This window comes from Mustelus asterias, unplaced genomic scaffold (assembly GCF_964213995.1).
Source record: "Mustelus asterias unplaced genomic scaffold, sMusAst1.hap1.1 HAP1_SCAFFOLD_723, whole genome shotgun sequence".
NCBI classification, from domain to species: Eukaryota; Metazoa; Chordata; class Chondrichthyes; order Carcharhiniformes; family Triakidae; genus Mustelus; species Mustelus asterias.
In genome coordinates this window covers 73,976-87,067 of record NW_027590672.1, presented here as the reverse complement: position 1 = coordinate 87,067, position 13,092 = coordinate 73,976, and the positions used below count along the sequence as shown (strand labels likewise).

The following is a 13,092-nucleotide window of genomic DNA, read 5'->3' as shown; positions in this document are numbered from 1 at the left end:
AGTGCCGCACTGTGGGAGGGTCAGTGCTGAGGGAGCGCCGCACTGTGGGAGGGTCAGTGCTGAGGGAGTGCCGCACTGTGGGAGGGTTGGTGCTGAGGGAGTGCCGCACTGTGGGAGGGTCAGTGCTGAGGGAGCGCCACACTGTGGGAGGGTCAGTGCTGAGGGAGTGCCGCACTGTGGGAGAGTCAGTGCTGAGGGAGTGCCGCATTGTTGGAGGGTCAGTGCTGAGGGAGTGCCGCACTGTCGGAGGGTCAGTGCCGAGGGAGTGCCGCACTGTCGGAGGGTCAGTGCTGAGGGAGTGCCGCACTGTGGGAGGATCAGTGCTGAGGGAGCGCCGCACTGTGGGAGGGTCAGTGATGAGAGAGTGCCGCACTGTGGGAGGGTCGGTGCTGAGGGAGTGCCGCCCTGTCAGAGGGTCAGTGCCGAGGGAGCTCCGCACTGTGGGAGGGTCGGTGCTGAGGGAGTGCCGCCCTGTCAGAGGGTCAGTGCTGAGGGAGTGCCGCACTGTGGGAGGGTCGGTGCTGAGGGAGTGCCGCACTGTGGGAGGGTCAGTGCTGAGGGAGTGCCGCACTGTCAGAGGGTCAGTGCTGAGGGAATGCCGCACTGTCGGAGGGTCAGTGCTGAGGGAGCGCCGCACTGTGGGAGAGTCAGTGCTGAGGGAGCTCCGCACTGTGGGAGGGTCGGTGCTGAGGGAGTGCCGGTCAGTGCTGAGGGAGCGCCGCACTGTGGGAGGGTCAGTGCTGAGGGAGTGCCGCACTGTGGGAGGATCAGTGCTGAGGGAGTGCCGCACTGTGGGAGGATCAGTGCTGAGGGAGTGCCGCACTGTGGGAGGATCAGTGCTGAGGGAGTGCCGCACTGTGGGAGAATGAGTGCTGAGGGAGTGCCGCACTGTCAGATGGTCTGTGCTGAGGGAGCGCCACACTGTCGGAGGGTCAGTGCTGAGGGAGCGCCGCACTGTGGGAGGGTCAGTGCTGAGGGAGTGCCGCACTGTCGGAGGTTCAGTGCTGAGGGAGCGCCGCACTGTGGGAGGGTCAGTGCTGAGGGAGTGCCGCACTGTCGGAGGGTCAGTGCTGAGGGAGCGCCACACTGTCGGAGGGTCAGTGCTGAGGGAGCGCCGCACTGTGGGAGGGTCAGTGCTGAGGGAGTGCCGCACTGTCAGATGGTCTGTGCTGAGGGAGCGCCACACTGTCGGAGGGTCAGTGCTGAGGGAGCGCCGCACTGTGGGAGGGTCAGCGCTGAGGGAGCGCCACACTGTCGGAGGGTCAGTGCTGAGGGAGCGCGCACTGTGGGAGGGTCAGTGCTGAGGGAGCGCCGCACTGTGGGAGGGTCAGTGCTGAGGGAGCGCCGCACTGTGGGAGGTTCAGTACTGAGGGAGTGCCGCACTGTCAGAGGGTCAGTGCTGAGGGAGCGCCGCTCTTTCGGAGGGTCAGTGCTGAGAGAGTGCCGCTCTTTCGGAGGGTCATAGATAAAGAGAAACTAGAAGCAGGAGGAGGCCATTCAGCCCTTCCAGCCTGCTCCCTCATTCATTACGATCATGGCTGATCATCAAATTCAATATCCTGATCCCCCCCTCCCCCCCATATTCCTCGATCCCTTTCGCTCCAAGAGCGATATCTAATTCCTCCTTGAAATCACACAACATTTCGGCTGCAACAGATGATCTGGGACATCACCACTTTGTGGTTTGTGGGATTTGGCTGTGTGCTAAATAACTGCTTAATTTCTCACATGAGAACAATGAAAATACTTGGCAGAAGTAGGCTGTGGCTGTGAAAGGTATCTCGATGTCCTGAGATGGTGAGTGGGGCTGGGGGAAGGCAGTGTCTGTATTTCTGTTCCGTGTTGCTGTCCATGTGTCTAAGCTGGGACTGTCCCTTATTTCCTCAGTACCTGGTGATGGACTATTACGTCGGGGGTGACCTTCTAACTCTGCTCAGTAAATTTGAGGACCGCCTTCCGGAAGACATGGCGCGTTTCTACGTTGCGGAGATGGTGTTGGCCATTCACTCCATCCACCAACTCAACTATGTACACAGGTATGGAGTTGAGCCTTCCCATCTCATCGAGGTGGTGCCCCTTAGTGTCCAAAGATGTGCAGGTTAGGTGGATTGGCCATGCTAAATTGCCCCTTAGTGTCCAAAGATGTGTAGGTTAGGTGGATTGGCCATGCTAAATTGCCCCTTAGTGTCCAAAGAAGTGTAGGTTAGGGGGATTGGCCATGCTAAATTGTCCCTTAGTGTCCAAAGAAGTGTAGGTTAGGTGGATTGGCCATGCTAAATTGCCCCTTAGTGTCCAAAGAAGTGTAGGTTAGGTGGATTGGCCATGCTAAATTGCCCCTTAGTGTCCAAAGAAGTGTAGGTTAGGTGGATTGGCCATGCTAAATTGCCCCTTAGTGTCCAAAGATGTGTAGGTTAGGTGGATTGGCCATGCTAAATTGCCCCTTAGTGTCCAAAGAAGTGTAGGTTCGGGGGATTGGCCATGCTAAATTGTCCCTTAGTGTCCAAAGAAGTGTAGGTTAGGTGGATTGGCCATGCTAAATTGCCCCTTAGTGTCCAAAGAAGTGTAGGTTAGGTGGATTGGCCATGCTAAATTGCCCCTTAGTGTCCAAAGAAGTGCAGGTTAGGTGGATTGGTCATGCTAAATTGCCCCTTAGTATCCAAAGAAGTGTAGGTTAGGGGGATTGGCCATGCTAAATTGTCCCTTAGTGTCCAAAGAAGTGTAGGTTAGGTGGATTGGCCATGCTAAATTGCCCCTTAGTGTCCAAAGAAGTGCAGGTTAGGTGGATTGGTCATGCTAAATTGCCCCTTAGTATCCAAAGAAGTGTAGGTTAGGGGGATTGGCCATGCTAAATTGTCCCTTAGTGTCCAAAGAAGTGTAGGTTAGGTGGATTGGCCATGCTAAATTGCCCCTTAGTGTCCAAAGAAGTGTAGGTTAGGTGGATTGGCCATGCTAAATTGCCCCTTAGTGTCCAAAGATGTGTAGGTTAGGTGGATTGGCCATGCTAAATTGCCCCTTAGTGTCCAAAGATGTGTAGGTTCGGTGGATTGGCCATGCTAAATTGTCCCTTAGTGTCCAAAGAAGTGTAGGTTAGGTGGATTGGCCATGCTAAATTGTCCCTTAGTTGCCAAAGAAGTGTAGGTTAGGTGGATTGGCCATGCTAAATTGCCCCTTAGTGTCCAAAGATGTGTAGGTTAGGTGGATTGGCCATGCTAAATTGCCCCTTAGTGTCCAAAGATGTGTAGGTTCGGTGGATTGGCCATGCTAAATTGTCCCTTAGTGTCCAAAGATGTGCAGGTTAGGTGGATTGGCCATGCTAAATTGCCCCTTAGTGTCCAAAGATGTGCAGGTTAGGTGGATTGGCCATGCTAAATTGCCCCTTAGTGTCCAAAGATGTGCAGGTTAGGTGGATTGGCCATGCTAAATTGCCCCTTAGTGTCCAAAAATGTCCAGGTTGGGTGGATTGGCCATGCTAAATTGCCCCTTAGTGCCCAAAGATATGTAGGTTAGGTGCTAAATTCTCCCTCAGTGTACCTGAACAGGCGCCGGAGTGTGGCGACTAGAGGATTTTCACAGTAACTTCATTGCAGTGTTAATGTAAGCCTACTCGTGACACTAATAAATAAACTAAAGAAAAATTATTTCCGATGACATTATGTTAGAGACCCAAGCTGAGTTAGGATACAGATCAGTCTCTTGAGGGTGGAATGGGTGTGAGGGGCCAAATGGCCTGTTCACATCTTTATCTGAGCTTCCAGTGGTTTAACATCGAGTTCCTTTCCTTTCAGAGACATTAAACCGGACAATGTTTTAATCGACATGAACGGACATGTCAGGTTGGCCGACTTTGGATCCTGTCTGCAACTCGGCCCTGATGGGACGGTGAGTACGCACTCCAAGGACGGCACGGTGACACAGTGGGTTAGCGCTGCTGCCTCCCAGCGCCAGGGACCCGGGTTCGATTCCCGGCTTGGGTCACTGTCTGTGTGGAGTCTGCACGTTCTCCCCGTGTCTGCGTGGGTTTCCTCCGGGTGCTCCGGTTTCCTCCCACAGTCCAAAAGACGTGCTGGTTAGGATGGATTAGCCGTGCTAAATTGCCCCTCGGTGTCAGGGGGACTAGCTAGGGGAAATGCATGGAGTTATGGGCCAGAGCCTGGGTGGGATTGTGGTCGGTGCAGACTCGATGGGCCGAATGGGCTCCTTCTGCATTGTAGGATTCTATGATTCTATGATCTTTCGCCTCACCATTCCCCAACTCTAACGCAGGACAGGCAGACTCCTGACTCGAATCCAGACAAATCCCTCACTCTCGTGAGGTCTAATCTCCCTCTCACTCCCCGCACCCTTTAATATCCCACCCAGTCTAATCCCACCCTCCCCCTCACTCCCCGCACCCTTTAATATCCCACCCAGTCTAATCCCACTCTCCCCCTCACTCCCCGCACCCTTTAATATCCCACCCAGTCTAATCCCACTCGCCCCCTCACTCCCCACACCCTTTAATATCCCACCCAGTCTAATCCCACTCCCCTCCTCACTCCCCGCACCCTTTAATATCCCACCCAGTCTAATCCCACTCCCCCCCTCACTCCCCACACCCTTTAATATCCCACACAGTCTAATCCCACTCCCCTCCTCACTCCCCACACCCTTTAATATCCCACCCAGTCTAATCCCACTCTCCCCCTCACTCCCCGCACCCTTTAATATCCCACACAGTCTAATCCCACCCTACCCCCTCACTCCCCGCACCTTTTAATATCCCACCCAGTCTAATACCACTCCCTCCTCACTCCCCGCACCCTTTAATATCCCACCCAGTCTAATCCCACCCTACCCCCTCACTCCCCGCACCCTTTAATATCCCACCCAGTCTAATACCACTCCCTCCTAACTCCCCGCACCCTTTAATATCCCACACAGTCTAATCCCACCCTACCCCCTCACTCCCCGCACCCTTTAATATCCCACCCAGTCTAATCCCACTCTCCCCCTCACTCCCCGCACCCTTTAATATCCCACGCAGTCTAATCCCACTCTCCCCCTCACTCCCCGCACCCTTTAATATCCCACCCAGTCTAATCCCACTCTCCCCCTCACTCCCCGCACCCTTTAATATCCCACCCAGTCTAATCCCACTCTCCCCCTCACTCCCCGCACCCTTTAATATCCCACCCAGTCTAATCCCACTCTCCCCCTCACTCCCTGCACCCTTTAATATCCCACCCAGTCTAATCCCACCCTCACTCCCCTTTTCTGTGTCTCATTGAGGGGGAACCGTGAACATACTGTCTCCTCACGCCCTGCGCCTTCTCTCTTCGATAGGTCGAAACCTCGGTGGCGGTCGGAACTCCGGATTATATCTCCCCAGAGATACTGCAGGCGATGGAGGATGGCAAGGGCAAGTACGGCTCGGAGTGTGACTGGTGGTCCCTGGGGGTCTGCATGTACGAGCTACTGTTTGGAGAGACCCCTTTCTATGCGGAGTCCCTGGTGGAGACTTACAGCAAGATCATGAACCACCAGGTGGGTGGCGGATGAGATGCGATTACTTACACTGGAATAATAAACTGGGCTGCACAGAACAGGGCAGCACGGTGGCACAGTGGTTAGCACTGCTGCCACATAGCGCCAGGGACCCGGGTTCGATTCCCAGCTCGGGCCACCATCTGTGTAGAGTCTGCACGTTCTCCCTGTGTCTGCGTGGGTTTCCCCCCACAGTCCAAAGATGTGCAGGTTAGGTGGATTGGCCGTGCTAAATTGCCCCTTAGTGTCCAAAGATGTGTAGATTAGGTGGATTGGCCATGCTAAATTGCCCCTTAGTGTCCAAAGATGTGTAGATTAGGTGGATTGGCCGTGCTAAATTGCCCCTTAGTGTCCAAAGATGTGCAGGTTAAGTGGATTGGCCATGCTAAATTGCCCCTTAGTGTCCAAATACGTGTAGGTTAGGTGGATTGGCCATGCTAAATTGCCCCTTAGTGTCCAAAGATGTGCAGGTTAAGTGGATTGGCCATGCTAAATTGCCCCTTAGTGTCCAAATACGTGTAGGTTAGGTGGATTGGCCATGCTAAATTGCCCCTTAGTGTCCAAAGATGTGCGGTTTAGGTGGATTGGCCATGCTAAATTGCCCCTTAGTGTCCAAAGATGTGCGGGTTAGGTGGATTGGCCATGCTAAATTGCCCCTTAGTGTCCAAAGATGTGAGGGTTAGGTGGATTGGCCATGCTAAATTGCCCCTTAGTGTCCAAAGATGTGAAGGTTAGGTGGATTGGCCATGCTAAATTGCCCCTTAGTGTCCAAAGATGTGCGGGTTAGGTGGATTGGCCATGCTAAATTTCCCCTTAGTGTCCAAATACGTGTAGAGTAGGGGAGTAAATATGTGGGTGAGGGGGATAGGTCCTGGTTGGGATGCTCTGTTGGAGAGTTGGTGCAGACCCGATGGGCTGAATGGCCTCCTTCTGCACTGAAGGGATTCCATGAGATTGAGGGCGTCATATAAATATAAGTTGTTGGTGAATCATCCAAAGCACTTTGAGAAAATGGTTAAGTGCTGAGTTATTTATGTGTGGAACTGGCAGCGGCCGTGCAGAGAATTGAACTCTGGACCCTCGGGTTACAAGTCCGACGCTCTCCTGGCTGTGCTGCCCAGTCTCTCCGTTCAAGGCCTGGTATAAAAGATCAGGTGTTGTTGGAATGCCCCCGGATAACAGCTCGCCTTCCCGTCTTGTTCCCTCTTCCCCTCCGCAGGATAAGCTGGCGTTCCCGCCGGATATCAGCGACGTGTCGGAGTCGGCCAGGGATCTGATCGCCAAGTTGGTCTGCGGCAAGGACAGGCGGCTGGGACAGGCGGGCATCGGCGACCTGCAGGGGCACCCGTTCTTCGCCGGCATCGACTGGCACCGCATCCGTGACCTCCCCCCGCCCTACATCCCCGAGGTCACCAGCCCCACCGACACGTCCAACTTTGACGTGGATGATGACGCGTTGAAGGCAGCGGTGAGTCGCGGCGTTACGCGGGGCGCGCCGGGGCCAAGGGCAGGAGGCCGGGTACCCCCGCTACAGCCCCCATTCTAATTCTGGTTAATTCAGCACCTTGTGGGACGTTGAGACTGGTGATCAAAGGCCCACAGAGAAAGCCGACAAACATATGTGGCAGCACGGTGGGTTAGCGCTGCTGCCTCACAGCGCCAGGGACCCGGGTTCATAGAATCATAGAAACCCTACAGTACAGAAAGAGGCCATTCGGCCCATCGAGTCTGCACCGACCACAATCCCACCCAGGCCCTACCCCCATATCCCGACATATTTTACCCGCTAATCCCTCTAATCTATCCATCACAGGACACTAAGGGGCAATTTTAGCATGGCCAATCAACCTAACCCGCACAGCTTTGGACTGTGGGAGGAAACCGGAGCACCTGGAGGAAACCCACGCAGACACGAGGAGAACATGCAAACTCCACACAGACAGTGACCCAAGCCGGGATTCGAACCCAGCTCCCTGGAGCTGTGAAGCAGCAGTGCTAACCACTGTGCTACCGTGCGATTCCCGGCTTGGGTCACTGTCTGTGCGGAGTCTGCACGTTCTCCCCGTGTCTGCGTGGGTTTCCTCCGGGTGCTCCGGTTTCCTCCCACAGTCCGAAAGACGTGCTGGTTAGGGTGCTGGATTCTCCCTCAGTGTTACCCGAACAGGAGTGTGACGACTGGGGGATTTTCACAGTAACTTAATTGCAGTGTTAATGTAAGCCTAACTTATGAAAGTAATAAATAAGCTTTAAACGAATATACGAGCATATGAAGTAGGAACAGGAGTAGCTCATTCAAGCCTTGAAATCATGACTGACCTATTTACGTTTTGAGAACCACCTTTTTTTTCTTCATCCGTGGGACATGGGCGTCGCTGGCTGGGTCCAGCATTTATTGCCCATCCCTAGTTGCCCCTTGGCGGGCAGTTGAGAGTCAACCTCATTGCTGTGGCTCTGGAGTCACATGTAGGCCAGACCGGGTAAGGACCGCAGATTTCCTTCCCTAAAGGGAACCAGATGGGTTTTTCCCACAATGGGTCATCAGTAGATTCTTAATTCCAGATATTTTTTATTGAATACAGATTCCACCAGCTGCCGTGGCGGGATTCGAACCCGGGTCCCCCAGAAACATTAGCTCAGTTTCCGGATTAGTAGACTGGCGATGATACCACTAGGCCATCACCTCCCCCAGCCTATCTATTCCCATCAATCTCCCACAAAGGGTCATGAACATAGCCCAATCCATCACGCAAACTAGCCTCCCATCCATTGACTCTGTCTACACTTCCCGCTGCCTCGGCAAAGCAGCCAGCATAATCAAGGACCCCACGCACCCCGGACATTCTCTCTTCCACCTTTTTCCGTCGGGAAAAAGATACAAAAGTCTGATGTCACGTACCAACCGACTCAGGTGGGCGTCACGGTGGTGCAGTGGTTAGCACTGCTGCCTCACAGCGCCAGGGAGCCAGGTACGATTCCCGGTTTGGGTGACTGTCACTGCAGAGACTGCACATTCTCCCCGTGTCTGCGTGGGTTTCCTCCGGGTGCTCCGGTTTCCTCCCACAGTTCGAAAGACGTGCTGGTTAGGTGTTAAATTCTCCCTCAGTGTAACCCGAACAGGCACCGGAGTGTGGCGACTAGGGGGATTTTCACAGTAACTTCATTGCAGTGTTAATGTAAGCCTACTTGTGACTCTAATAAATAAACTTAAGCTTAAAAACTTAAGAACAGTTAGTTTCTTCACTGCTGCCGTCAGACTCTTGAATGGACCTACCTTATATTAAGTTGATCTTTCTCTACACCCGAGCTGTGACTGTAACACTACATTCTGTACCCTCTCCTTTCCTTCTCTATGAATGGTATGCTTTGTATAGCGCGCAAGAAACAATACTTTTCACTGTACACTAGTACACATGACAATAATAAATCCAATCAGGTTCCACCTCCCGCCTTTGATTCCCTCACTCAACAAGAATCGATCCACCGCTGCCTTAAAAATACTCAGTGACCCCGCCCTCCTCCACCGCCTGAGGCAGAGATTTCCAAAAGTGGTACAACCCTCGGGCAGAAAAAAAGTTAAACCAGCCTCCCATCCATTGACTCTGTCTACACTTCCCGCTGCCTCGGGAAATGCAGGCAGCATAATCAAGGACCCCAGGCACCCCGGACATTCTCTCTTCCACCTTCTTCCGTCGGGAAAAAGATACAAAAGTCTGAGGTCACGTACCGACCGACTCAAGAACAGCTTCTTCCCTGCTGCCGTCAGACGTTTGAATGGACCTACCTCGCATTAAGTTGATCTTTCTCTACACCCTAGCTATGACTGTAACACTACATTCTGCACCCTCTCCTTCTCTATGAATGGTATGCTTTGTCTGTATGATGCGCAAGAAACAATACTTTTCACTGTATCCCAATACATGTGACAATAATAAATCAAATATCCTATTCTCTGTTAAAGGTTCAATATTAAACCAGTGCCCCCCTCGTTCTGGACTGACCCACAAGAGGAAACACCCTTTCCCCGGCCACCTTGTTGAGACTGTTCAGAAAATAATGTACTTCAATCAATTCACCCCTCACTCTTATAAACTCCAGCAGAAAGACATAGAGTAGTGAATAGGCCAATCAGCCCATCAAGCCTGCTCCACCAATGACTAAGGTCGTGGCCCAGTCTTCCAGCTGACCTCCTGTTCCCTTTCCAATCCCTTGAGAAAAGCAAAATACTGCGGATGCTGGAATCTGAAACAAACACAGAAAATCACTGGAAAATCTCAGCGGGTCTGACAGCATCTGTGGGGAGAGAGAATAGAGCCAACGTTTCCAGTCTGGGTGACCCTTCATCAGAGCGGAAGACGAGGAAATTCGGACCATGATAGAAACCCTACAGTGCAAAAGGAGGCCATTCGGCCCATCGAGTCTGCACCGGCCACAATCCCACCCAGGCCCTATTGCTGTCACCACATACATCTACCCTAGCTCGTCCCCCGAACTCTAAGGGGCAATTTAGCATGGCCAATCCACCTAACCTACACATCTTTGGACGCTAAGGGGCAATTTAGCATGGCCAATCCACCTAACCTACACATCTTTGGACGCTAAGGGGCAATTTAGCATGGCCAATCCACCTAACCTACACATCTTTGGACACTAAAGGGCAATTTAGCATGGCCAATCCACCTAATCCGCACATCTTTGGACACTAAAGGGCAATTTAGCATGGCCAATCCACCTAACCCGCACATCTTTGGACACTAAGGGGCAATTTAGCATGGCCAATCCCCCTAACCTACACATCTTTGGACACTAAGGGACAATTTAGCATTACCAATCCCCCTAACCTACACATCTTTGGACACTAAGGGACAATTTAGCATGGCCAATCCACCAAACCCGCACATCTTTGGACACTAAGGAACAATTTAGCATGGCCAATCCACCTAACCCGCACACCTTTGGATGCTAAGGGGCAATTTAGCATGGCCAATCCACCCAACCTGCACATTTTTGGACACTAAGGGGCAATTTAGCATGGCCAATCCACCTAACCCGCACATCTTTGGACACTAAGGGACAATTTAGCTTGGCCAATCCACCTAACCCGCACATCTTTGGACACTAAGGGACAATTTAGCATGGCCAATCCACCTAACCTACACATCTTTGGACACTAAGGGGCAATTTAGCATGGCCAATCCACCTAACCTGCACATCTTTGGACTGTGGGAGGAAACCGGAGCACGCGGAGGAAACCCATGCAGACATGGGGAGAATGTGCAACATTCACATTGACAGTGACCCAAGATTTATACGATGAGGTGGGGAGCTGTAATTGATAGGGCTGGCACAGACAACAACACGAGGGAATATAAATTGTGATGATGGAGGCTGAGAATGCTGCATTATTTCAACAGTTGCACCATCTACCCTGAGTAATGAAGCTTTACTCTGTATCTAACCCCGTGCTGTATCTGTCCTGGGAGTGTTTGATGGGGGCCAGTGTAGTGGGAGCTTTACTCTGTATCTAACCCCGTGCTGTACCTGTCCTGGGAGTGTTTGATGGGGGCCAGTGTAGAGGGAGCTTTACTCTGTATCTAACCCCGTGCTGTACCTGTCCTGGGAGTGTTTGATGCGGACAGTGTAGAGGGAGCTTTACTCTGTATCTAACCCCGTGCTGTACCTGTCCTGGGAGTGTTTGATGGGGGACAGTGTAGAGGGAGCTTTACTCTGTATCTAACCCCGTGCTGTACCTGTCCTGGGAGTGTTTGATTGGGGACAGTGTAGAGGGAGCTTTACTCTGTATCTAACCCCGTGCTGTACCTGTCCTGGGAATGTTTGATGGGGACAGTGTAGAGGGAGCTTTACTCTGTATCCAACCCCGTGCTGTACCTGTCCTGGGAGTGTTTGATGGGGGACAGTGTAGAGGGAGCTTTACTCTGTATCCAACCCCGTGCTGTACCTGTCCTGGGAGTGTTTGATGGGGGATAGTGTAGAGGGAGCTTTACTCTGTATATAACCCCGTGCTGTACCTGTCCTGGGAGTGTTGTGCTGTGTGGATATGATCTTTCCGCGCGCACTAATGAATCCCACACTGGTACCTGAGCCAGTAATGTATCATTTTATTGCTCTGCCTGTTTGAGGGGTTTTGTGACGCTTGTGTGTTTCAGGACTCCGCCCCCCCACCCAACCGAGGCGCGTTCTCCGGGATACATCTTCCCTTCGTTGGGTTCACCTACACCTCCAACTGGTGAGTGACAACTGAGGCAGACATGATGTCTCATTTAATCAGAATTGACAGGCCCTCTGGCAACACGGTAGCACAATGGTTAGCGCTGCTGCCTCACAGCGCCAGGGACCCGGGTTCGATTCCCGGCTCGGGTCACTGTCTGTGTGGAGTCTGCACGTTCTCCCCGTGTCTGCGTGGGTTTCCTCCGGGTGCTCCGGTTTCCTCCCACAGTCTGAAAGACGTGCTGGTTCGGGTGTTAAATTCTCCCTCCGTGTAACCCGAACAGGCACCGGATTGTGGTGAAGGGGATTTTCACACTAACTTCATTGCAGTGTTAATGTAAGCCGACTTGTGACACTAATAAATACACTTTAAACTTAAATTTCAGACAAATTTGGGGTGAGAATTTTCTGGCCTCTCTCATCCTGAAACTGTGAAATCCCACCCGAGGTCAACACACCTTCCCATGCTCCACCCCTCGCCCGCTCCGATTCCCGTAGAATTCCAAGACGGTAGAATTCTGGAGTGTTTGATCTCCCCCGATTTAAAGTTAACTGTGTGCTGACTCCCCGCAAAGCCTGTCCACTGGGAATCCTGCGGAGAGTAACTCACCTCCTGACTCCCCCCAAAGCCTGTCCACTGGGAATCCTGCGGACAGTAACTCACCTCCTGACTCCCCCCCAAAGCCTGTCCACTGGGAATCCTGCGGAGAGTAACTCGCCTCCTGACTCCCTCCGCAAAGCCTGTCCACTGGGAATCCTGCGGAGAGTAACTCACCTCCTGACTCCCCCCAAAGTCTGTCCACTGGGAATCCTGCAGAGAGTAACTCACCTCCTGACTCCCCCCAAAGCCTGTCCACTGGGAATCCTGCGGAGAGTAACTCACCTCCTGACTCCCCCCAAAGCCTGTCCACTGGGAATCCTGCGGAGTGTAACTCACCTCCTGACTCCCCCCAAAGCCTGTCCACCATCTACAAGGACACAAGTCAGGAGTGCGATGGAATACTCTCCACTTGCCTGGATGAGTGCGGCTCCCAACAACACTCGAGAAGCTCGACACCATCCAGGACAAAGCAGCCCCGCTCGATCGACACGCTAACCACAAACACTCACTCCCTCCACCACCGACGCACAGTGGCAGCAGTGTGTACCATCTACAAGATGCACTGCAGCGACTCACCAAGGCTCCTTCGACAGCACCTTCCAAACCCGCCACCTCTACCACCTAGAAGGACAAGGGGGGGGCAGCAGACACATGGGGAACACCCCCACCTGCAAGTTCCCCCTCTGAGCCCCACACCCTCCTGACACAAATCCAACCCAGCCAATTAGCCTTTGCCCTCCCTG

The 13,092-nt window shown here is 52.9% G+C and overlaps 1 protein-coding gene across 1 annotated transcript in view; it reads left to right on the top strand.

Annotated features, from left to right (window-relative positions):
• LOC144487305 (serine/threonine-protein kinase MRCK alpha-like) overlaps nt 1–13,092 on the top strand; it is a gene marked incomplete at its 3' end in the record, with an annotated part of 143,483 nt that overhangs the window by 57,837 nt on the left and 72,554 nt on the right. Inside the window, exons 5-9 of the mRNA XM_078205385.1 lie at nt 1,888–2,036; nt 3,786–3,879; nt 5,323–5,523; nt 6,743–6,991; nt 11,688–11,767. Of these exons, the coding sequence (XP_078061511.1) occupies nt 1,888–2,036; nt 3,786–3,879; nt 5,323–5,523; nt 6,743–6,991; nt 11,688–11,767 (773 nt within the window). The remainder of the gene's footprint in view (nt 1–1,887; nt 2,037–3,785; nt 3,880–5,322; nt 5,524–6,742; nt 6,992–11,687; nt 11,768–13,092) is intronic.